Raw genomic sequence first — 27,680 nt, forward strand, 5'->3', positions numbered from 1 at the left:
GTCCTAGACATTTGATATATTTGAAGATCTGAAGCCATGTAACTTTTTTCCTTAAAACACATAAAGATATCCACATAACTGTTCATCAACTTCATTTATGAAGGCTTTTAAAACAGGTTTACCTCAACTGTATTTTTGCCGACAAAGCTCTTTTTCCTGATTTTAAAACTCAAATAAGAATGAAATAGTTTAACAGTTCACGGGTGATAACTTTCGTAATGTGTTTGAGACAGATGCTACACTCATGTATCACCTTGGCTACACTAGATTTCTTTTTTGTATTCTAAACATGTTTGTAAAATTTATATGTGCGTGTGTGAGGAGGATCGAAAATTCAGATACCAGTGTGCCTTTCATGGACTTACAAAATCCATCAATGCTCGTGTACAGCTCTTTTATTTTGCTTAATTGTTCGTATTGTTGGACCTTAACCAAGCTATGGTTTGATAGTGTTAGTAGTCTTGTTGATGAACGTAGTGGACGCTTTCTCATCCGGAACACCAGATCCTCCTCATGTTTTCTAAAAACTATAGAAAGTTGTACAAATTGTGTTTTGATAATTCTTTCATGTTATGTCCATATGTTTAGTCATTGATGATTTCGTGTAGTCATCGCTAAAACATTAAGTGTTACAATGATACATGTATATCATCACTCCACTTATTGTTCTCTGTTCTCAGATTGTTTGGTATTTTCGTACCATATATCGACGGGGGATGTCAGATTGTTTGGTATTTTCGTACCATATATCGACGGGGAAATGAACAACTAGATAAAACTATAGGAAAGTTTAAGTCGAATTACAATATGTCTTTCTTGACAACCCCATTTCTCTGTAGCTATGGAGACATGGGTGTGCAAAGTATCTACACAAGTTGCTCTTTGAGCCCCCTTTTGATTTCGGATTCGGATTGATACTGGACTAGAATGTATCAGGCTTACCCGCATTTCCTATATCGAAACAGGTTTTCCAATTCCTTTTCCTATGTTGAAAAATATTTAAAGGCGACATTGCGTTATTTGTGATAATGGCCCTGCTATTATGCCAGCATTACTTACGTTTTAAAACTTTTTAGACATGAACTCAAAACACATTGAAATGAAAGTTATGGGTAATAAATGTGAATAACGAATTTGTTGTGTTTTTTTTTCTTTTTTTTTTGTAGATTTAATTTCGTCATTGGACCAATCCCAACTAGATGAATAATGATGGATTGAGTTACGTACGGGTTCCTCGTTCGTAGCGGTATCAGTTTTAATGAGTAACACCTACACTTCAACACGCAGTGAATAATTGACTACTGATACGAAGATGTGTCGGACCTTAAATTAGTTACCCAATTGAACATTTAGTAGAGTTCTAGTTTGTTAAGAACTGTCAAAATTTATGAAGGTGTAACTTGGAAATATTTGTCATTTTTGTATCATATACCACAATCGATTTCTGCAGTCTTGACCATGTGATAATTATGTCAGTAATGAGATAGTCGTTGTTACACATTAGGAATAATAAGGTGGCCAAAAACAGCATGCAACCTAAAGTTAAAAAGACTATGCCAGAAAGTCATTTGTAGGGAAAAATGTAAACTGTCTTTTAGTATAGTATAGTGGCATATCCAATACTGCTGCCAATCGCGTAGTTCACTAAATCGGAGGATGTCCCTTAACGACCAAAGCTGTTATAAACCGACTAACACTGTAAAATAATAAAAATACTACCTAGGACTGTTGATAGACATTGAGCGACGAAAAAATTGCAATGTGATAATTTCGACACGAAAAATAAAAACAAAAAATAAACAAATTGTGCGGACAAAACACACAATCCCAAATTTGGAAAAAACAAGAGGTCAAGTTTCACCTAGTTATTATGATGCCAAGTAATGTTCTGATTACAGGTTCATTGTTTCTTTTCTGAAGGAATGTAAAATTTACTTCTAATTTCCCTATTTGACCCATTCTTTCTGTTCCAGGGGGTCAGAGCCAAAATTATGAACAAACAATGTTCCCCTTCCCCAAAGGATGTTTCTAGTCAAATTTGGTTATATAATATGCAGAACTCTATGGCAAGTAGCAATTTAAAGGCTTTACCTCTATTTCCCCTATTGCACCACAACCCTACTGCCCCTGGGGGGTCAAAGCCAAAATTAAAACAAAGTCTCTTCCCCTTCCCTAAAGGATGTTTCCGGCTATATTTGGTTGCATTCTATGTAGAACTCTATGACTAGTAGCGATTTAAAGGATTTACCTCCATTTCCCCTATTGGGCCCCGTCCCTCAAGCCGCCTGGGGGTCCGAGGCAAAATTTATACAAACTGTTCCCCTACCCCAAGGATATTTCTGGCCGTATTTGGTTACATTCTATGTAGAACTCTATGACTAGTTGCGATTTAAAGGAATTTACCTCTCTTTCCCCTATTTGGCCACATTCTTACTGCCCTCTGAGGGGTCAGAGCCAACAATTTTACAAACCATGTTCCCATTCCTCTAAGGATGTACGTATCTGTCCAAATTTGGTTAAATTCCATGCAGAACTCTATGACTAGTTGCGATTTAAAGGATTTACCTCTGTTTCCCCTATCGGGCCCCGTCCCTCATGTCCCCTGGGGGTCAGAACCAAAATTTATACAAGCTCTGTTCCCCTTCCCCCAAGGATGTTTCTGGCCAAATTGAGTTACAATCCATCCAGAACTCTGACAAGTAGCGATTTAAAGGATTTACCTCTATTTCCTCTATTGGCCCCAACACTTCTGCCTCATGGGCGTCAGAAACAAAATTTATATAAACTCCGTTTCCCTTCCCTCAAGGATGTTTCTGGCAAAACCTGGTTACATTTCATGCAGAACTCTATGACTAGTAGCGATTTAAAAGATTTACCTCTATTTCCCCTATTGGGCCCCGTCCCTCATGCCCCCTGGGGGTCAGAGCCAAAATGTATACCAACTGTTCCCCTTCCCCCAAGGATATTTCTGGCCAAATTTGGTTACATTCCATGTAGAACTCTATGACTAGTAGCGATTTAAAGGATTTACCTCTTCTTCCCCTATTTGGCCCCGCCCCTCATGCCCCCGAGGGTCAGAGCCAAAATTTATACAAACTCTGTTCCCCTTCCCCTAAGGATGTTTCTGGCCAAATTTTGCTACATTCTATGCAGAACTCTATGACTAGTATCGATTTAAAGGATTAACCTCTATTTCCCTTATTGGGCTCCGCCCTTCCTGCCCGTGGGGGTCAGAGCCAAAATTTATACAAACACTGTTCCCATTTCCCCAAGAATGATTCTGGGTAATTTTGGTTACATTCCATGCAGAACTATATGACTAATTGCGATATAAAGGAAAGGTTGACGGACGGACGGACGGACGGACGCCGCGCAATGACATAAGCTCACCGGCTCTTTGGGCCAGGTGTTTTAAAACGCCCATTAAAAATTCTAACTAAACAGAGATGCATGCGTCAGTAACTGAGGTCATTCAACGTTAAATCAAATTAGGCGAAAAATCCGTGTTACGCTTAAAGCACTAATGTTATACTTTGCATCCTGGTGTATTTTGTGATATCTGTAACCAAAATCAGTGTTTGACATGCAACTTCGTGATCCATCCCCCCCCACCCATCGAAAACATCAACAACAAAATGTGAATTAACAAAGATTTAATCCAAAACAACCTTTGCGTAATAAAACCGCAACAAATTAACACCACTGGAAGATAGCAACAGTACTCTTCTGATGTTTAGTGACTAACAGGGGAGTACATACGTAATATTGAACCTTACACTCTTATTAGGGCACAACGTTCCTGTGTTACGGAGTGCATCACGATAAAAACAAAGGCCTGTTGTTTTTGCGTCTTTGTGTTATTGCTAATGCTCATGACTGGAGTAAAGTGTCCTTATTAAGTGAATGTAGGACCGAGTCCTGTGTTTTTGTCAAACACTGCTTATACATATCTAATTTGAAATGAAACGTTCGTATGTTTTGTTTTATATCCCAGTAAAAAGTGAAATGAAGGTTTTTTTAAGATTTCCAGAAGACTTTAATATAACGGCGTTCGACTTTAGTAGTACTTTTGTCACTGCAACACTAGTAGCCTTTATAGGTAAAACAAACAAAACAGCAAAGGTTCAACATTGCGTTACATCATTTAAACACGTTTCGATTAAAGTAAATCAAACATGATTCTTCATAACATTACAAATTAGTCAATCAACGATCATCTATCAAATTAACAATCTAAAACTATTCTCAATAACCTATCCAAATATCTCGATACACCAGTACACGAGTAAACACTTTCTGGCCTGTTAATATGTATGGATTGGTCGTCAACTTCCCAGTACAAGATAATGTTGATTTTAAAACTACATGTAAGTTATATTATACCTTTCCTTTTCCACTGTACATGTTCTATCAACTCTTTTTTTACAAATTGTTTTTGCCTAATTAGGAGGTCATCTTCGTAAACATATAAAATAGCTATTTGAAAATGACATATGCATCATCTATCTCGGTATCGAGCAGAATAATAAAATGAACATTACTTTGGTAATACAGGCATAAGGCATGTGAAATATCATCCATCTCTCCTGGCTGAAGAAGCGACATTTGAAGTCATGATCAATGGTTGGCAGTCGTAAAATACCATGACTGTCAACTCAGTTGGTAACGTAATAATTATTCATTATTTAAAACAATATATAACAATCACGTTATTGATGCTCATAAAAGTTAATGTTCATTGTCAAATTCATGATTTGTGCGTATATAATATCAGCTGAATGTTTCATAATCTTCATAAAATTTTAATCAACGGGAAAACGTTAATGAAATTATCGGAATCAATAAAATATTTTTTTCCATCAGTTAACCATACCGATATCAAAATATATCACCATTACATAAATAGATCTTCGTAAAACGTAATAATAATGAGATAAGCATGTAAATATGAAGTAATAGTCGAGTAAAATTACGTATATGATGTTTGCATTGTATTCATTTCTCATATTTACATTTGTACAATATGTAATGCCATGGCATGGAAGGTGACAGATGAAGTGAAATATTTCAATAGGATTTCTTTTCTGATAATAAAAGACAGACAATTATCAACATAACCGATATTAATAGTTAATTTTGCCATGTACTGATATTTACATGTCGGTTTTACTGCCACCACTAAAATACAGTTGAACCTCGTTAACCGAAGGTCGAAAACATTGTATATCACACCTAATTCGAAGTCTTTTGTTGTTCTCAGTCAGATTCACTGCATACATTGTACACTTATGCAGAAGCAAAAAATTAATTCCAATTCTTGACCATTTTTCAATTTGTCTTGCCTACTTAGAGCTGACGAAAGTTCACTGTTTACAAAGTACTATCAATGCATATGCATAAACATTTAATCCCGTTAAAATCATAGAGTTGAACCAACCACATTAGAAGTTTTGCTCAATGATATAATTCTGTTCCACTTGGAATTGCAGCTGGCTAAGCAGATGTACAGCCGCATCTTGTTCGAGTGTTATGGTAGTTGGGGCGTCTATAATGCAAGAGGTATCTCCGTCGACCTGTACTTCCTGCACCTGTACGGTTTCCTCATGGGCGACAGCTTCCACCGCAATCATTGCTACTTCCTCCTCAGTGGGGTGCATACCTTTGTGAGCCTTAGAGATGTGAATATGAAGCCCAGTTTTATACAGAAAGCCACGGTTACAGTAAGGACAGTGGAATTTTATCTTCTCACATTCGGCCAGTTCACGTTGATCGTTGTGTTCCACATCCAGATGATTCCGCAGAGACCAAAGCTTACGATAAGTGTTCCCACAGATTTTACATAAAAATCGTTTCTCTTGTTTAGTGTTATCATTGTCAGGGTGGCTCTCGGCAAGGTGGTCCAATAAGCTTTTCTGAAACACGAACTTTTCAGGACAAAATTCACATCGCCACGGTTTGAATTCTGGATGTATATCTACATGTCTTCGGTACAAAGATCGACTGGTGAATGATTCTCCACAGAACTTACAGGGGTAATAATTTCGGCCAGCATGATGAACTTCAATGTGGTGGGTCAGCTGATAAGGCTTTGAATAGACCTTACTGCAGTACTGGCAGATGCGATTTTTCAAAGGCTTCTTAATCTTGTTCGGGTTATGCACAAGTTTCAAGTGCATAGTCAGGGAGTATTGACTTGCAAGTGCTTTTCCACAAAGATGACAAACAACATCCTTCTTCCTGTTTGGAGAATGTACAAACTGCATGTGCCGTTTCATAGATTCTTCTGATGTCACCATCTTATGGCATATCTTACATTTGAATGGATCTGGATTTTCATGCATTCGCAGATGATCTCGCAGTCGGTGTGGACGCTTGAACACCTTGCCACATATATGACAAACCAATTCTTTGTTTTGTTTGTGACCCTCCATGTGGATACGTAGACCTTGTTCAGTGACGCAAGTTTTAGTACACATTGTACATCTGTAGGCTTCTATCATGGTAGTGCAATGAGTAACCAAATGCATCTCTACTTTCTTTCTCTCTCTGATATACTTGCCGCATATTGGACAGACATATGGGGAATCCAGCAGCGCTTTCGTTGGATAATGCATCTTAACGTGAAGATTGAGTTTATCTGCAGACAATAAAAGCTCATTACATATGTTGCACCTGTAATTATCAGTAATATGGTTAACAGAGTGACGCACAAAATCATTTCTGGAGGTGAACACACGATTACAAGGCGTGCATAGATAATTGAAGTTGTTTTCTCTATCCTTATGAGTCTCCTCCATGTGGTGGATGAGGTAACTGTAGGTAATGAAAGATGAGCTACAGACTGGACATCTGTAGTTTCTAATCTTGTGTGCTATCCTCATGTGCTTCATCAATGCTGCATCGGTGTTCACTGCCTTGCAACATATTTCACAATGCATAATATTTAGGAGTTGCTTCTTCCAAACATTCATTTCTTCCGTGGATGAAGGATCATTTGCTCTACTTTCTGGTTTTTGGGACTCAGACAACAGGTCTTCCTTCTCGTCCGACAAAGTAGAAAATGTGACTCCAACTCCACTATCTGATAACATGTCTTCCTTCCCTTCAGACAAAGAAACTGTGCTTTTGTCTCCACTATCTGATTGTGGAGATGCCTCTTGATTGAATAACTGTTTTGCACTAACTTCTACTCCAATAGCTTTCATATGTGACAGCGCTTGGTTCGCCATCAGATTATGAAAGACACCAATATGAGTAATGATAAGGTTGGCTTTTGTGAAGCGATCCCCGCAAAGTGTACATTCCCACTTGCCAACTTGCTTTGGATGACGTATATGGTGCAAATCTCTAATGTTTTTAGAATTAGATGCTGCATGACAAACTTTGCAAGTGTAACGTGGATGTTCTATCTGATTTGACGCAATTCTCGGCTTTTTGCTTGTTGGTAAATCATTGCAAGCATTGGCTCTCTCTAGAAGTTTGGTACGTAGCTTAGACAAATCTTCAGGGGACTTTTTTCCAGCTTCTCCGGGTAGGACGGATATTCCACCTGGCTGATCTTCTGCCAAAGAGCATCCATACATAAGAACCTCTACCTGGTACTTCTGGCTATTTTCTTCATCATCTTCATCATCTTTGCGCTCACCATCGATACTTATGGGAACAGTCGGTTTGATTTCCTGAAAAGCAAATGATACTTTCTGTTTCAACATTGAAGTGTCAATCTTCTGTACTTCATGGATTCGGCCCTTTGTATCAAGCAGATATGTAATGGGCGGCCTTCCATACAAGTAGATAATTAGCAGTTTTGGTCCAGCATCTTTCTTAATGATTATAAGAGGGTACTGCTTGTTTGTTATTCCTGGGTGGTCTTTGGCAATATGGACAACTGCTGACTTGTTCAGATAGTCTCTACCACATAGTACACAAAGATATGGTCGGTTGAGGCGGTACTGATCCATAATTGGTTCCTCTTCTTTTCCCTTTTCAGGAAGGGTCTGACAAATATGAAAGCGTGACCAAAGATATCTCAGATCATGAGCTTGTCTGAAGTGAAGCATTGCTCTTTTTCGACAGGTTGTTACATAGTCACATCGTATACAGGTCCAAGGTTTATTTTCATCTATGGGCTCCATTGGCGAAGGTTTATCTGGATCTATTTTTCGGAATGTCGTCAAGATTTTTTCTGAAACATCTTTATTTCCAGGATGATCAAGAGAGAAAACATCAATGTGAGACGGAACAAAGTCTTTGATAACTTTCTTAGCGGGAGGTTTCTTCGACGTTGTAATATCAACAAACGATGAGTATGAATGGTCCTCATCAGGACGCATTTCCTTTCTGGATTTAAGAGAGGCTCGTAATTTGTACCTTGTTTCTGTGCCACAAGGTTGCGGTTCAAGGTCTAGGTCATTATAGCCCCAGTTGGTTTCAAAGATTGGGTCTATGGCCTTTGCCTTACGTCTTTTTCTACCCGATTTACCGGTATTAGGTGTGTCAGAAGGCTTGGAAGGAGAAGCGACTTTTGCAGGAAGAGATTTCTTTCTTCTTGGTCTTGATATAGGTGCAAGTGGAACATTTTCTGTCAAAGAAAGCAATTTTTCAAAAAAAAATATCTAAAGCAAGGTTTATAGAGGTTTTACATCATGTCTGTAATTATCTGATTTCAATATAAACAAGCCATCCCAGCGGGTTCTTGGCGCCCACCAAAAATGATTTTTTTCTGACAATGGAAAGAGGAATCTTTTCTCTGCTTTTCAAACTTTTACTACATCCTACATATACAATTTGATCACTTAGTACATTCTGAGATATCATATCATATAGCTGAAACGAACTTCGTTCAACAAAATCCAAAATGGCGGCCTGTCAGCATTCTTGTTCACGGTTTGGTCTCAAAATATTATTTGCACAACTAGGGTCCTAGGCTTATGAAACTTGCGACTGATCTTTTAGTTCTTTCAGAAAAATAGCGATTACAAATTCCAACTATCAAAATTCAAGATGGCTGCCTGTCGGCCATCTTGTTCATCGATTGGTCCCAAAGTGCATTATGCACATCTAGGCATCCTGTACATGAAATTTGAGGCAGATCCCTTCAGTACTTTCTGAGAAATAGCATTAAAAAAGCAACTATCAACATTCAAGATGGCGGCCTGACGGCCAGCTTATGCACTGATCAGTCCCAAAATGCAATATGCACAACTAAGGCCCAAGGAGAACCTACTATGGAATTTAAGCATATTCCATCAGAACTTTCTGTGAGAAACAGCAGTAAACAGAATTGTTAACAGACGTAAGGACGGACAGACCTTGGACCAAAGGCGATTTGAATAGCCCACCATCTGATAATGCCAATGGTGACCTAAAAATCTGAAGTACTGTAAATCACTTATATTTTGTGATTACTTATTTCACGAACTTGCCTATTAAGACTTGTTCGTGACATAATTTAGCAATTACCGATCTCAAAACTTTCATTAATAAGATGGATACTGAATAAACGAAGCATTATCAACAACAATCAAAACCTGTACAAATATCAAACAAGAGGCCCATGGGCCTTAACGGTCATCTGACTATTAGTACAATACAACATAATCGTTTAAAGATTTTAGCCTATTTGACCACTGTGACCTTGATTGAAGGTCAAGGTAATTCATTTGAACAAACTTGGTAGTCCTTCATCCCAGCATGCTACATGCCCAATATCAGTACCCTGGGCCTTCTGGTTCTTAAGAAGAATTCATTTAAAGATTTTAGCCTATTTGACCCCTGTGACCTTGAATGAAGATCAAGGTCATTCATTTGGACAAACTTGGTAGCCCTTCATCCCAGCATGCCACAGGCCTAATATCAGGTCTCTTGGCCTCATAGTTATTCACAAGAATTTGTTTAAATGATTTTAGCCTATTTGACCCCTGTGACCTTGAATGAAGGTCAAGGTCATTTATTTGAACTAACTTGGTAGCCCTTCATCCCAGCATCCTACAGGCCAAATATCAGTACCCTGGGCCTTCTGGTTCTTGAGAAGAAGTCGTTTAAAGATTTTAGCCTTTTTGACCCCCGTGACCTTGAATGAAGGTTAAGGTCATTCATTTGAACAAACTTGGTAGCCCTTCATCCAAGCATGTCACAGTCCCAATATCAGTACCCTGGGCCTTCTGGTTCTTGAGAAGAAGTCGTTTAAAGATTTTAGCCTATTTGACCCTCGTGACCTTGAATGAAGGTCAAGGTCATTTATTTGAACAAACTTGGTAGCCCTTCATCCCAGCATCCTACAGGGCAAATATCAGTACCCTGGGCCTTCTGGTTCTTGAGAAGAAGTTGTTTAAAGATTTTAGCCTTTTTGACCCTCGTGACCTTGAATGAAGGTCAAGGTCATTTATTTGAACAAACTTGGTAGCCCTTCATCCCAGCATGCCACAGGCCTAATATCAGGTCTCTAGGCCTCTTAGTTATTCACAAGCAGTTGTTTAAAGGATTTTAGCCTATTTGACCCCTGTGACCTTGAATGAAGGTCAAGGTCATTTATTCGAACAAACTTGGTAGCCCTTCATCCAAGCATGTCACAGTCCCAATATCAGTACCCTGGGCCTTCTGGTTCTTGAGAAGAAGTCGTTTAAAGATTTTAGCCTATTTGACCCTCGTGACCTTGAATGAAGGTCAATGTCATTTATTTGAACAAACTTGGTAGCCCTTCATCCTAGCATCCTACAGGGCAAATATCAGTACCCTGGGCCTTCTGGTTCTTGAGAAGAAGTTGTTTAAAGATTTTAGCCTTTTTGACCCTCGTGACCTTGAATGAAGGTCAAGGTCATTTATTTGAACAAACTTGGTAGCCCTTCATCCCAGCATCCTACAGGGCAAATATCAGTACCCTGGGCCTTCTGGTTCTTGAGAAGAAGTTGTTTAAAGATTTTAGCCTATTTGACCCTCGTGACCTTGAATGAAGGTCAAGGTCATTTATTTGAACAAACTTGGTAGCCCTTCATCCCAGCATGCCACAGGCCTAATATCAGGTCTCTAGGCCTCTTAGTTATTCACAAGAAGTTATTTAAAGGATTTTAGCCTATTTGACCAGTGTGACCTTGAATGAAGGTCAAGGTCATTTATTCGAACAAACTTGGTAGCCCTTCATCCCAGCATCCTACAGGGCAAATATCAGTACCCTGGGCCTTCTGGTTCTTGAGAAGAAGTTGTTTAAAAATTTTAGCCTTTTTGACCCCTGTGACCTTGAATGAAGGTCAAGGTCATTCATTTGAACAAACTTGGTAGCCCTCCATCCCAGCAACCTACACGCCAAATATGAGTACCCTGGGCCTTCTGGTTCTTGAGAAGAAGTCGTTTGAATAAAAAGTTTACGCACGGCGCACGGCGCACGGCGCACGACGACGGACGGTGCATGATGACAATAGGTCATCCTGACCCTTCGGGTCAGATGACCTAAAAATACACACCGTTTACACTTCAGGCATGGACATTGACAGATTTACAATAGTGCGTTCAACCACATGAAGAGTAGGAACAGACATGTGAAGCGAAGTTATGTGAAATTCACCAAAGCAGACAATGAATCGTACTCTAATACATATATCCAATTAGTTGTGCTGTACATGTATCTATTAAAAAATGAATAGATGTTTTTTATGGTTTAGAGTTTCTATAGCAGTGTATCATACAGATCTACAACCTAATCCTTTAATCCCCTGCTACTGTAGCTAGTTTGGTCATATATATGTTTAATACCTAATTTTTTTTTATCTTATTGGAATAATTAAAGTGAATGGCACTGAAGTATGTGATTTTACACAAATTTTCATGAGTAATTCGAATTTGTGTATGGTTCTCTGGGCAAATTAACTGAAAATATATTCCTCACTAATTATAAGTGATTCACAGTATATTATAGGCACAAGAGCTGTACTCCAGTCAGCATTTGAGTGACTTACCTGCATTCTCTCCAGGTGATCTTTCCTGATTCTTGCCTCCATTCCCCAATAAATCTGCTACATCACTACAATACAGTCAATTCACTTGGTATAGCTACATTTTTTATCTATTATGAATATATATATATATATATGAGACTTTAAAAAATAGCCAAGGTTTATGAAGAGGATGAAAATATGAAGCCCTTGTACAAATCTATCAACCTACAGTAAGTACCTGGCACCTGACTCATACTTATCATTGTAATCTAGATCTAGTGGGCTAATTTTTGAATTTTGATAAACTTTAAGTTTATTTTTCAGTCCCAAATAGTCTATGTTTTATATGTACATAAATCAATATATGAATAGATACTTATTTAAGTCAACATGACCATCATAGGCCCCAGACATGTATTTCCTTAGAGTTGTGATAAACAGTTGATTTATAAAAAAGACATCAATGGTCATAATTGAGACAGCATTTCATTGTGTTTCTCATCATGAAAATAACTAAACGTTAAAAATAAAAAAGCAGTAATGTGATCTTTATATTGTTTGGAAACAAGTACAGTAAATAAAAGGTACAAGGTATTAATGTGACATAACAGTAGGAACTCTCACCTGTCTTTGTTGTGGTCAGGAATGGACTCTTTGTCTTGTTCTATAACAGATATACCATTATACTATTAGGGAAACTTTACAAGACTAGTGTCAAAACATTACATGTTAGGGTACCACTACATATATGAAACACCTATCAAAATACTTGAACAGATTTGTCCCCAAATGATATTGACAGAGAGCAATCATGTGAAGACCTCTGAATAATGTAGAACGGGTCAGAAAACTTTATCATTGTCAATATTGCACTGTTTATTAAATATAACATATATAAATATAACCAAAGTACTCAACGTACTGCAAATACAACACAGCAGAAACAGGTAAATAGAATGAAATCAAATGAATTTTCAAAATCAAAATATATTAACCATTATAAAGACTTTGACATCAATCAATTACTTCATGAATATTCAAGATAAAGAAAGAAAGTCTTATATTCATTAACAATGAGTTTTGTCCTATACTCTTGACTCTTGTGTTACATATAAACTGATTTAGGTAAAAATCATGCACACATGAGTGCAGCCTTATAAAGTTAAATTGCCTTAATTTACCTCAGATCTGTTTTCAACAAACATTTCAAAACATTATTTATAATGTATGCAGAAAGAACCTCTGATTAGTTTACTGTATAGCTCTCAGGTCTATAAGCCTTACATCAAAAGTCCAATTTGAATTATTTTGAACAGATATTATGTAAGTTAGACAGAGGAGACAACCTTATGATTGGTCTAAAGGAATTTTATTCAATGAATAGGGAATGTATGAATGGAAGTTTATGAATGAAATGGTTCAAGAGGTCACCACTAAATGTTATTGAAGGGCAATTGCTTCACATGTATTATACCAGATAGCTATAATACAAGTGCTACGTGTTGTATTAAACAAGAGGCCTATGGGCCTTAACGGTCACCTGATACTTTATACAAATTAGTTATATTATTTGTCAGGTACTAGCCAACTAATGTCTTTTGTTCATTAAATAGGAACATAGATCTAATAGGCCTACATACAAAGTTTCATCAAGCTTAGTTCAAATTTACTTAAGTTATCATGTTCACAATGTCCAGTAATAATTATTTGAGCGAAGGGCAAAAACTCCTGAAATTACATACCAATCAAGCAGATTTTCGTACCCCTCTGAGATCTTTCCAATGTTAGTTCACATACAAAGATTCATTAAGGTCAGTTTATATTTACTCAAGTTATCGCATTCACAAGGAAATGTTAACGGACTCCGGACGACGATGGACAAAAGACGATTGCAATAGATCACCATGACCTATGGTCAGGTGACCCAATTATAAAACTCAACAACCTTCCTCTAGTACTTTCGCCATTTCTTGATGGCTCTTCAGAAATATAAATTATATACAGTGTAGATACAAGGGGGCCAGTAACTGACTATATATACAGTAAATTACTATATATAGCTGTCCTTGACCTATCAGTAATTAATTACTATATAAAGTAGGTCAGTAACTAACTATACATGTATATAACCAATAATGTAGTTGTATGCATCACAATATAAAAGTTGCTGCGGACATCTGATAATGGATATTTGAAGAATAAATAAAGCTTTTTTAGCAAATAGATACCAAATTTACTTGCAAGTTCTCTGTGAATTTGATATAAAGTAACTAACATATAGTATTCATCTACAGATATGTATACTAATACAGACAGATTTTGCATCAACCTTTCACCACTTTGACAAGTGTTGTAATCAGTCAATCCGGAACTGTAGTGTAATGCTTAGCATTTTGTATGATATTTACCTGCATGGAAACAGAACTGTGGAAATGTTTTGAAGATGTCTTGATATTTCTCCACAAAAGACGCCCCTTCGTTAGAACAATGAGCCACTAACTGCCTGGACTTCGCATCAGTCAGCATGGCAAACCACTCTACTCCATCTTCTTTATCAGTAGACTGTGGTCAAACATCAAAACAAGAGTAATCTAGACAAATAATGGATCTACATTATAGTACCTGTACTGGGTAGAAAACTGACTAAAACAAACAAATATCAACTTTCTTTAAAATATGTTAATGACTGTAACAATCAAGTACACCAATCAATGTGTATTCAGTGAGTAGAAAATATTCAATTACAAAGAATGTAGTGAATATAGTGATTGTCTCCCCTGAAACATATCATAGACCACAACTACCTCCTCAAAACATACCTGGGTACATTAAGAAGAGTGACATTCATCTACAAAGTTTAAAGTCTTGAAATAGTGATTATCTCCCATGAACATATTGTAACAAGTGACTATTTACAGTGACGCCGAGTCAATATATTGTTATTTATACTTTACACATGCATACATCAGAGAAAGTGATATTTCAAACTCCAAACTTTGATAGAGTTTTTTCAGCATTTTCAGCCCAAAAAGGTACCTGCGCAAAATACACTGGTGCGCAAGTTACATGAGTTTTTACGGTATTAGTCTCTTCATAAAATACATTGATTTTTTTACAACAAAGATCATTTTATAAGTATATTGATAGGGATTATCTCCCCTTAATCATAGAGTAGCCAATGGTTATTTGCTTGACAATGAAAAACTCAAAGTAACATAATGTAAATAATTGCTGCATTAATAACTTAAAGTAGTGAGGGAATAGTTTCCTTGACACTCACCGAAGAAAGCAAATTTTACGAGAGAAGACAGACCATAAGCTCCTAAACGTGTCTGATTCCATTAAATATGCATGAAAATAAAATATGTTTAAATCAGTTAAAATAAATTGAATAAAATACTTTCTACAGTGATTAAGTTGTACCTCCACTACTTCATACCTTTGTGGAATCCTTGTTGAGCACAGCTCCGTTCAGCTGTTCTTTATCCACTCCTTCAATCTGTAATCCTGGCATCAACATCTTCAGCTCTAACTCAGCTTTAAGGCATTCTTTTTGCATTAAAGTAGCAACTTCTTGTTTCTTCACAATCTTCTCAACAAGGGTATAACACCTAAAATCATCATTTATTCAAAGGATGTAATATAAACAGTATGACAGTTGCTAAATAATGAGCTTCAAAGACCACTGTAAAACCTGAAATCACCATCATTTCAAAATTAAATTTATAGCTTAATATAATCATGTGTGTAGTCAGTTAATAGAGAAGACTAGTTCATTACATATTTCATTTCTACTTAATCTGAAGGATATGGCCATAAAATAAGCAAGTTTAGGTAGTGGAAGGCAAAACTTATTCGCGATTATCCCGGGCACCATCAGTCAATACCTTGCAATTGCTTCTGTAGGCTTCAAAATGACATTTCCTAATTAGTGGACTGCTAGCTAGTTTAAACATCAGATTTTCTTTGCTTATGATTTAATGTACAGCCCTTTTTTGACATGCACATTTTCCATAAAATTTAGTACTTTTGCTAATGACAAGTGCCCATCCACGGTCAGGAAATCAAAAAATTGCACTACTGATTATTTACGCCTGATAACCAAATGTTTATTGCAAACCCATAAAAGATTTTGAAGATAATTGAAAATTGATCTAAATGTTCTGATTGAACAACCGTTTGTCAATAATCAGTACCACATCTGTTTCTTCTTTTAGATTTGTAGATCAAAAAAAACCAAGAGGCTCAAGGGGTTATCAGTCATCTGGCTACCTTGGCAGCTGTTGTATAGGAAATTGATTTGATATTATGATGGTGTCGTGGTGTCCATCTTTGATTTCAGATCAACCCGAAATGTAATAAATTATATTAGGCAATTCAAGTTTCAGCCAAATTGCACTGGTAGAACTTGAGTAGAAGTTCAAAATGTGTTTTCAAGATGGTGGATGTGGTGGTCATCTTAGAATTAGGATCAACCCGAAAATTAACAACACTTTGTCGGAACCATGTCAGGATAATTAAAGGCAAGTTTAAGCCAAATTCTCTGTTAGAACTTGAGAAGAAGTTCAAAATGTGCAAAAGTTTAGCACAGCGTACGACAAACCTATAACAATGTTTATGTATCCTGACCCTTCGGGGCACATGAATTTTATCTAACATTAGTTACACTTTACAATTCATTGATGCAATTGATTATGGTTACATTGATGTACTCACTTGTTACAGACGAAAGTGTCATCAGAAACAGTTAGTTTGCAGTCTGGTACTTTTGTACGTAGAATATGTGCCACCTGAGTTAGACCACTTATACAGCTTGTTACTGGCCATTTCTTCTGGCCTTCAGAAGAGATGGAACTCTGACAATGGACACACTTGCTGTTGGAATCTTTATCTTTCACATCAATGGATGAAGTGTCCTCACACTCCATGATCTAATAATAATAATCAGTAAAACATGTATTATTGAATTTTGCTCATATTTTGATGATATTATAAACCACAAACCAATCTTTATATAGACCATTGCAATACAGAGGTTTTGAGATCTCAAAATGATGTGTGTAAAGTACAATTTACCGTCGAGTAGTCACACCGTCTGGTGATTTTGTAACATCATCTATTGATGTGAATTTTATGACTTCATATCAGCGGAAGGTGGGATTAACTAACGGTAGGTATGTATTTTACCCACATCGTTTTGGGATCTCAAAACCCCTGTATTCAATAAATTCTTTTCTATTGATCATATGGGATGCAGCTAGTATTTAATTAAACATTGAAGTTAGTACATGTATGCATGTATTTACTGTCAAAATAATCTATAGAAAAATTTTTTATTACCGATAGTATAGCAATATAATAAGAGTGCCGTTCTTTGCACAGCCAAAGGCCATACATAGAGCAAAACTATAACATGTATGTGAGCATGTAGATTTCCAATGAGTTTTTAGTACCCTTTGGACTTTAAAACGTCCTGCAGGAAACACCAAATCACAGCTTTTTCAAGGGGCTTTTTGAGGCCGATAATAGGCCCCATTCCCACTGGAAATTATTTCAAATTGGAAAAAAATCCGGCAAAATTTGTTATAGAACAAATATATTTACTTGATGGGACATGAAATCACTTTGTCTCAAAAGATATTGTGTTAAGAAGCAAATTTAATCGTTATAAGTTTCTTATAATGCTCCAACGCCGACAGACCATAAACGATACTCATTATTTGAACATCTGAAGAAAAATTCCAAATCGTGTGATCCTGTTTTTGATAGCAAAAAAATACCATTTTTCAGCGGTGGAACATCTTTTAAGAACTTTAAACTTAAAACTTAAGTAAGAAATAAAGAGGAGCCAAAACCGGGTATTTTAATTTACTTGGTAATAAGGAGAAAATTGTATCAAGTACATATAGATTCGTCTTCAGAAAGTTTTACTGTATAGGCTAATGCACAGGTTGTAGGCTAGTTCCTGTGACTCAGAAATAAAAGATTTGAAAGTTCTGCCAATACACATGTCCTTAATACTTTACTAACATTAGTATTAAGGACATACATGTGTATTGGCCGAACTTTCAAATCTTTTATTTCTGAGTCACAGGAACTAGCCTACCACCTGTGTAGTATTAAGGACATGTGTATTGGCCGAACTTTCAAGTCTTTTATTTCTGAGTCACAGCTAGGAACTAGCCTACCACCTGTGTAGTATTAAGCACATGTGTATTGGCCGAACTTTCAAATCTTTTATTTCTGAGTCACAGGAACTAGCCTACCACCTGTGGGCTAATGCATCTATACACTATAAGCCTTTTGGTTTGGTTTAACGTCCTATTAACAGCCAGGGTCATTTAAGGACGTGCCAGGTTTGTTGGTGGAGGAAAGCCGGAGTACCCGGAGAAAAACCACCGACAAGCTGTCAGTACCTGGCAACTGCCCCACATGGAATTCGAACTTGCGACCCAGAGGTGGAGGGCATGTGGTAATATGTCGGTACATCTTAACCACTCGGCCACCGCGGCCCCACTATATGCCTTACGGAGTATAGCTATATATATTTATCCTGCAACTGTCCCACATACTGACCGATAACTACTGCCGGATAAACTTGTGCTTTATCCGTCAATACGAATATTTTATCCGTCAATACGATCACGTGAATTTTTTCCATATCTGACGGAACTTTTTCTAACTTGACCCAGAACTTGAACCTTCCGGTGAATGGAACGTCATTCAGTCCCGCTAAAACGTGACGTCACATTCACCGGAATGACGTCATTTTTACGCTATCGAAAATCTCGTATGGCGGTGTCGTCTTTTTCTTGGCTCATGGCAAAGGTATGTATTGCAAAATAATTCTTTAATAGGTATTTATTGTTTTTTGAGTATTTCATTTTGTTTGAGCGATGTATCATACTGAATAGAATTACGGATACTGTTTGTGAATGCGCTTATTTATTTCCCACGGCAGTAAAAAGGAGTACACTCTCATTCGGTATAGTGAATGAATCTTTACCTCCGCATCAAAGATCTACTTCAAGCTTCTCGCTTCGGGCAAAACCAAGTAAATAACTGTCAATTTGCTTTCGGTTTGAATGCCATAATGGTTGCAGGATAAACAGAATACACGGTTAGTATCTTACAATACAAGTTTTATTTTGTTGCTCGACACGGAAAGCCGAGATGACTCGGCAAAGCCTCGTCATCTCGGCTTTCCTAAGTCTCGCACCAAAATAAACCTTGTATTGTAAGATACTAACCATGTATTCTCTATATAGGTCCTAGGTGAAGGGAGATAACTCTTCGTGAATAGGTCCTAAGTACCGTGAAGAAATAATTATAAATATAGACAGTATTTATTCATTTCTTGGGTGGCTAAATGTATAATTGCAGTAGAATTAAAATGAAAGTCCCTCGTTATTTATTTCAGTATTGACATTGACTGTACGGATGAAGACTCGAAGAGTAGTGTCGTAATATAGGGCTATGTCAGCCATTTTGTTCAAACAGTCTGACCCACAAATGGAAGTCGCTGTGTTTGTTGACTTAAAGCAGTACGTATAGAAACGTCATAACTCTTGTGCATTCAATTTTAGAACAGTAAAACATGATATGTTAACAATATGACAACTTCTTGAAGCTGTTATCTAACGAAATAACTGTGAAACCACTACAAAATATACCTGCTTCCCAGCCCTTGGACGTTCCGCCCTGAACGCGCTAAAACATCTTCCTGTTTGGGTGTACAGGAAATAATATGCCATTGAAAAATAGCCCGCTATGATACCGGTGTGTTAGGAAAATATATCCCTTTAATTTACAGAAGATATTGTTCCTACCAGAAACCTACTGTTTGATGTTATTTATTTTAAGACATATCAGTATTTTTTTTTTCTAAATCGTTCAATAAAGTTCATTAATGTAAAATGAATGATTTCTGGTAAATGTTGATAGAACGAATTTCGAAATATACACTTTTGTATCTATCTAAGTTCAGCAGAGACATAAATGTCATAGATATCACAAAGGATTTATCTACGTCCTTATATAGACTTATTTTTTAATTGTTTGTGTATAATTTCGTTGGGTACACAGTGTGTATGTACATATTTAAGGAGTTTATTGCATAATTTTTATGAAAAAAAATGAAGTGTAATAAATTAATTATAATAAGTATGTATTGCATACTATAGTAAGCCTACATGTAGTATAAATATATCTATGTTATAACGTTTCTGTACGTACTGTTTTAGTCAACAAACACATATACAGCGACTTCCATTTGTGGGTCAGATTGTTTGAACAAAATGGCTGACATAGCCCTATGTATTATAAATACATAGAGATAATGTAATCTTTAATGGCCATTTTCTATATTTACTGATTGTTAATGTATATAACAAAGTTATAGGTATACGTACATTGTATGCAGCGTATGCGCGTATTTTTTTCGGACTATGATAAAGGTTCGTAGTATTGACTTCGATAATATCGTACACGAGTAGTCTGAGAAACCAATCTCGTTGCGACACCGAACTGTGGGATACAATAGCCTACATGAGGACTAAAGCTAAAAACAAGCATTCTGTATTGATATAATTTTAGGTCAGTAAATAATTGTCTTTCAACAATGTACAGGTATGTACAAAAATATGATTAAAAACCGCATAACGAACTTTAATTACATAGATGTGTAATGTACATGTTGGGGATAAACTTCTTTCATTTACATAACTTGGTATTAAACGCTAACTAGAGAAAGATCAAATATTTGTTTGTTTGGTGTTTTTTTTTAACTTTGTTTTGTCTTAAATTACCTCCTTCTTCTTGCTGTACCTCTCAACACGTCCGGGTTACTACAATGTATAATCTGGACTACTGCAGTATAGACCTAGAAAAAAAAGCTTGTTTTTTTCCATGACCAAGACACTATGTATCCGCCTGTTGGCGATGTAATGTGTTATGAGTTACAGTGTTCCAGTGGTTAAGTATCTGTTATAGTAGTACCAAAAATATGCAATTTTGGACTCGTCGTTTTCATTTTCGTTTTAGCAAATTTGATACCCCTTTCCGAGCCCCTTATAAACCATTGATGAAATCACCAAGAAACCAAAGAATTAGCTCCTTTACAGATAATTATTAAGATTTATTGTCATTTTACAAATTCTTCTGTAACAAATTAATTGTGTATTTATCATTACTCCGCATCGCCATGACGATGGCTAATTCAAATAACTTTTAAATTGCATGCAATCTCTCCAACAATAAATTGCAACTACTTCAATAAACACTTCTTTCATTTGATAATAAGTATGTTATATAAGCCAACAGTTTTACACGACGGCCGAATGGAAACTGATCGAATGACAGAGATAGAAATAAACAAGAGCGCTGTGGTTTTTGTCGATACCATCTTACTGAATTTTACATATAGGTTATCGCGCACTGCATACTATATTGATTTTCTTCGACGATTTTTACATAAGAGTCTGATTGAAGGGTGTATTTCTCCCGCTTCAAAATTCACCCAAACCATACGAGTTGCATCCCCTATGCCAGTTGAAGTACATTGTAGCGTAAACGTAGATGTAACCTATCAGATATATAGTCAGAACCTTTCGGACTTGTGTACTCCAGCGGTCCTTAGAACTGACGTGATGTCGAATTTGTCTTTTAATACAGTTTTGTTGATTTATAAATTGAAAGTTATATCTCCAAATTTTTACTCGTCAAAACCAGAAATAGGTATATGTATAGATGGTGAAAGTTTGTTTTGTTGTTGTTTGTTTTGTTTTTGTTGTTGGTGGTAATGTGTATTTTTTCCATTGTATTTTTTTAATTTCCAATTCTTTTGATATTAATAATACATTAAGCTTTCTGAGAGGAACCATTGTTGTTAGTTACTGACTCTTTTTTATAATATTATAGATTTAGGGCGCTCGTTAAATGTATATTGGGATGGCGGGAACACGTAACTATATTTTCTATTCGCCTTTTTCCTAATTTCTCCATTAACACTGTTACTCTCTTCAGTTGTGTGTTAGACCCTGTGAAAGGATTTGGGTTCTGTCCTCTTGACAATGCAATTAAATAATCGTTCATGGATCCTTCTTTGTGACCTTCCTGTGCTGGGTCGAGCACAAGTGGTCCTTGGCTGAGATACTCTGTGAAATGGTTGGCTTTCCACTTGTTGGTCTTGTTTTACGTTCACCATAAAGAGAGTAGGACTACTGGTTTGTCCGTTGTCAGTATAATGTGAGCAGATGGGAAGTCTACAACAGTATGCCTTGAAGCGATATAGCACTTACGAAGAAACCTAAATACAAACGTACGAGTCTCCAAAAAACCAAGCACGGATCGCGTAGAGTAGAAGCGTCCTTAAATAAATCAATCTACATTCATGTATGTACAGTACCACTCTGGAAGTCATTGTGTGTTAGCCACTCCATCTTCTCTTCCCACCAAAATGGGAGGCGTTCTTAAAAGGATTGAAGTCGTTAATAAGATATAATACATGAACAAAACAAAGCAACCAGTTAGTACCTTGATAGGCTTTTATTACAAAAGACTGCTGTTACAGTAGAGAAACACGTGTAATATATCTAAAATCTAAAATACAGGAGAACTGTTATTTCCCAGTATTTAGAAATAGTGTGATTCCTTAGGATTGTGCTTCTACTATCGTTGTAAATTCCAACGCTGATAAAATGTGTTTCAATAATCAATGGCATAGACAAGACACTTGAAAAAGACCGGATCCATTTTGCTAGTTAATGCACATATGTAATTACAATGACCTTTTATTGTTCATTGACCTGTCAAAAATAATAAAAACTTACGCTCTCATTAGGATCTGAAATAAAAAAAAATGTGTATACTAGCATTTTATTCGAGAGATTAACCATCACAATAATAGGATTTGAGAACAAACGTTCATATATATGTAAATGTTCATGAATAACTAATTCAGTGATATTTAAAGCCCGTAAATCACTACTCTGGTCGATTGTTAGTACATGTATATAACATGGGTCCATTACAGCATAAACATGTCTTGCTTCAAGCGTTGATCAGCTCACATTTCCAAACTTCTTCTGATATACTGTTAGAGGATAATATTGACATCTGAGCGGATCCTTAAACTGTATTTGTCCATGACACAACTTCTGTTAGCATACATAAGTATCGTCATGAGTGAAGTGTTGGTGTCGTTCAATAAAACTAAATAACAGGTAGCTCAAAATACCATAAACTGAAAACATTTTGAACTGAAGGCAACCTACACCGACCAGTTAGGAGTGAAGATGGCGTTCCATGTTACCATAAATTGACCACTGTATGGACAAAAGAAGGCCGGCAATCCGTGGTACTCTTAACTGACCCTTTTTGGACTGAAAAAGCTACTCCCGCGATACCTAAACACTAAACACAGTTTGAACGGAAGATATCCCCCCCACGGCACACTTGGCTCTCCAGAAGGACAGAAGAAGGTAATCCCAAGGTACCCTTAAATGACCACAGCTTGGACTAAAATTTGTCCTCCACAGGTACACTTTACTGATCACTTGACCCTAAAAAGGAAACTCGAGTGTTCCCAAGTGCTGCAGATCATTTAAATGAACCTAACTGGAACATCCTTGATACTCTAGGGGTTCCGATCACTTACGATTTCTACACAAAATACTTAATGATACAAATTAAACAATAACATATGCCTTGAGTTATACAAATAATGATTTTATTTTTAAACATGACTATAAATATTACATGTATATTCATATTGTTCCATATACGTTTCATCTGCTTTTGATTGCTTTCAAATTCTTTCGTTAATCTGCAGTAGATACATTATTAATTAAAGAACCATATTCTCGTTTGGAAATTAACATTTACTCTAGGAGTTGATTACACGTGGAAATTAAAATTTACTCTAGGAGTTGATTACACGTGTAGAAAACGTATTAGACAAAACCATTTCTTTTGTTTTTAGTAATACCTAGGGACGAACCATGAACTTTGAGTTTTTTATCTGGATTAATCAATGTATTATTTCTTAAGATTATGAATACACATTTCCCATTTTCGTTTTCTAATTCCATGTCATTCCTTTTTAACAACGGAATGTCTTTTTAAATAGTAACATTCTTGTTATATACTACGCTCTAAGCATACAATACATGTAATGTGCATCGTCGATACTCCAGCAGCCACCATTGCTCTCGTATTACCCATCCCTGGAATATATCCTAGCATACCTGAAGTCTTCTCAGGATAATGAAAGTGAACAAATAAACGTTTATAGAGACTTTTTTTTAAAGAAAACAGCGAGCGATGTCACTGCAAAATAAACAATGTACCGTTATTCAGTTATTCTTTTGATGTGAATCAAAGGCCAAAACAACCTGTGTCATCTGTTGTAGCACACAGAACTGTCAGTGTTGGTATAACAAAGTCAAGAGGTAGAAGTAATAACGATGATAGTATCGCCCATATACCCATGGATGGATAATGTGTAATATCACTTTAGTATAATCTACACATTTTGAAGGTCCACTAACTTTCCGAAACAAAAAAAGTTTTCTTTAATATCGATGCCCTAAAACGAGGTTACAATACCAAACAAATCCAAGATTTCTTGCGTAAACTATGTTCATTTCGCTGTTTTGTCGTTTGGCGCAGTGATTATAAACTAACGCTCGGTAATTAGGACGACGGCGGGAATCATAATACAACCCGCGTTATGAAAATTAAGATTTTATCTATTTAATCAAATTGTTCAGAAGATGATGTTACATGTAGTATTAATGGTAAGTAAATAATTTTTGCGACTCTACCAAATTATCAATCTCGTTTTACATTCCAATTTTAGATATTAAAAGCCGTTTCGGAAAGGTAGTGGACCTTTCACATTAACCATATTGTAGTATATTTACATTGGGACAAAGATTTAGTGTTCTAGGTTTATAACTGATTCCAGTAGATCTTCTTTTCTAAAACTGCAGTCATTCGTTGCTTTTGTCCCAGTTGAAAACACCAGCTGAAATTTGTCCACAGTAAACATGCAATTCTAACTTGAATTCCAAGTTGAAATTCATTCTGTAGGAGAGCTTCTTTACTACAGTCACGAATTGATATTTTCATTGCAAGTACATGTACTATCCAACGTTAACTCTTAGCTCCAGTTTGAAGGTACATATGTATATTCCCAATTGTTGTAATTATAGTGATTTTCCCTTTAAATGGAGTATTCCATATTGCTGTCAGTAGTCACGGGTGATTTGCTTGTCGGTGATCACAAATGTTTTTCCTTCAAATGGAATATTAAAAAACAACTGACAGTAGTCACGGATGATATGCTTGGCAGTTGTCTTGGCTGAGTTTCCTTTGAATGGAGGTTCAAAAGTGCTGATAGTAGTCATGGATGATTTTCAAATAAAATATTTCATATGATTGTAGTCTGATTAAGTATCCCTTAAATGAAATATTCCACATGACTAAATATGAATAATGTTCATTCAAATGGAATATCTTAATGTCTTATAGTCCCACAACAGCGATAATAATAATGACACAGGCAAATATTAGTATAACTGTCAACATACAACACATGACCTTCAACCCTGACCCATCAACACCGAGGTCCTTTACCATTTCCTCCCGCCGTGCCAATGCCTGTTAAATATAAAAAGAGAAACTGACTTAAACTAACGAACACAGTAATGATATGTTAACAGATGAAACAACATCAACCAACAGAGCTCTCTACGGCGACTATCAAAAAGTTAGAGAGATGGAGACCCTTAATCATAAGGTAGTAAAATATCTGATATTCTGATTAAGATAATCACAAATAACGTTAAGGGCTAAGTGCAATGTTCTGTCTATGATTGCTCCATGATTCCAGAGCCAGATGCCCCGTAGGTGTAAGCGTGTTCTGATCCACTAACAATACTTACCATTCATATTTAGGTCAATCAATTTACAATGTCACATTAAATGATTATTTTAGAAGTATGCGTGGCTTTTCATTTTCTGAATGCAATTTGAAACTTGGATATATGTAAATACAGTAGTACTGTAACGTATATGTCATTAAGTAAATAAAGGTATTGAAATAACTGTGAACATATCACTTTCATGTACATGTATATAAAACTATTTAGTTCTAGCATACACACGGATATAATCGTAAAGGAAAAACGATTACTACCTATTATCAAAGATTCTTAAATTAAATTAGATATACACATTTCTATATTGTCAATGCACATGCTCACCTCCGCATAACGTATGTCCGATCTTGGAGACTGACCAGGGGTCATTTTTGTCAATAAGGATTCGTTTTGCGATTCATCAAAATTATGAATATTTGAATGATCAGTAGTATTTTGACATTCCTCGTTTTCCTTTTTAATTAATTCTGTTGTTTCACTTGTCCATTCTTTCACTTCATTATTCCTGGCATTATCATCGTTAACGATTGTATTTCTATCGTTTTCAGTTGATTGATTAGCACAGTGTTCATCTACAACCTCAGTTGACACATCTAAACAGCCCTCATCATCAGTAACAGCTCCTTTGTAAATCAGATCATTAAATAAAGGCTTTTTATTGCATACATTCACATTTGCGCATGCGCGGTCATCACATGATGGATCACTGACGACGCTATCCGAACGATTTGAATGTTTATTTGAAGATTCGTTACTAATAGCTATCGAGGCCTGTAACCTGTCACCATCTGTATAACGTTCCTTCAGTTTAGGGCAGTATTTATTACATCCCCCTGATTCCACCAGCGTTAAATCTGGTTGACCTCTGACTTGCACCTTACAAGTTCTTCCTCCTTCATCACCGACATTTTGTTCAATGCCATTACGAACGTCCGCACTTAAATGTGAGAGTCCCAATTCTTTCCCATACCATAAATAACTCGATTGTTCTTGAGAAGCTGCATTAAGACCAGGTGATTCCTTTGAAATTCGAGTCAGTTCCATTTCTGCTGGCAATGCAGGAATTGACACTCCGTTATCCGGAGTTCGTGTTATCGGTGACAGCGACATAACCCGAGATGTAATGTGATATATGTAGGATAACAAAAGTCAATTGCAGCTCGATGTAGCGACACACTCGTTAGACCAAATACACTAGGAAACAGAAATATTTCTTGGCGGTGTTTACCCATTAGACAAACCATGACTATGTATTTCCGAAGTTAAATTCCGAGTGGACATTATACGTTAATTTTACATATTACATGTATATTACGTATTTGTTTGTGGCCCGATCCATAAGCACTAAAGTCCACTTTCAAATACTTCTGAGGATTGTTATGTCTTCAACTGACAACAACCTGTAACATCAAAAACAACAAAATTAACATTGAAGTTAAAATATAAATTTATCCGTATTAAAAATGAATTCTTACCTTTTGTGTTTAATAGAAATAATTCGTGTGCCTTTTGTTTCTTTTCTGTTTTCCTATTTGAATATAATGGATTTTCAACCTTTTCTTGGACAACGCCAAAATGTAATGAGTATTTGGATATTTTCCATTACCTAAATATAACAACTAGAACAACTAACCGTATTCTGAACTATGTTAACGTCGTCAATCTATAAAGTTCATATTACTGTAATGATAAGAAATTACTTTCTGTTTTTGTTGTTTGTTTTAATGTCAAAAGGCGTGCTTATAAGTATTTAGCATTTTTCTTCATTTCGATCCATGTTATCAGAACCTGCTGGTAACAACAGAAT

The 27,680-nt window shown here is 36.3% G+C and overlaps 2 protein-coding genes across 2 annotated transcripts; both read right to left on the minus strand.

Moving 5' to 3' along the window:
• Positions 1 to 3,636: 3,636 nt before the first annotated feature.
• Positions 3,637 to 19,656, minus strand: LOC138321816 (uncharacterized). The gene is made up of 7 exons (XM_069265800.1): positions 19,604 to 19,656; positions 16,647 to 16,861; positions 15,370 to 15,541; positions 14,339 to 14,492; positions 12,555 to 12,594; positions 11,952 to 12,016; positions 3,637 to 8,581 (listed from the first exon to the last, which is right to left on the minus strand). The coding sequence occupies exons 2-7, from the start codon at positions 16,856 to 16,858 to the stop codon at positions 5,442 to 5,444; spliced, it is 3,783 nt and encodes a 1,260-aa protein (XP_069121901.1). The 5' UTR covers positions 16,859 to 16,861; positions 19,604 to 19,656; the 3' UTR covers positions 3,637 to 5,441.
• A 3,980-nt stretch (positions 19,657 to 23,636) lies between these two features.
• Positions 23,637 to 27,345, minus strand: LOC138321832 (uncharacterized). Its single transcript, XM_069265825.1, has 2 exons — positions 26,198 to 27,345; positions 23,637 to 25,592 (listed from the first exon to the last, which is right to left on the minus strand). Exons 1-2 carry the CDS (start codon positions 26,981 to 26,983, stop codon positions 25,458 to 25,460), a joined length of 921 nt encoding a protein of 306 aa, XP_069121926.1. The 5' UTR covers positions 26,984 to 27,345; the 3' UTR covers positions 23,637 to 25,457.
• Positions 27,346 to 27,680: the final 335 nt, after the last annotated feature.

The sequence above is a fragment of the Argopecten irradians genome, chromosome 1 (genome assembly GCF_041381155.1).
Source record: "Argopecten irradians isolate NY chromosome 1, Ai_NY, whole genome shotgun sequence".
NCBI lineage: Eukaryota > Metazoa > Mollusca > Bivalvia > Pectinida > Pectinidae > Argopecten > Argopecten irradians.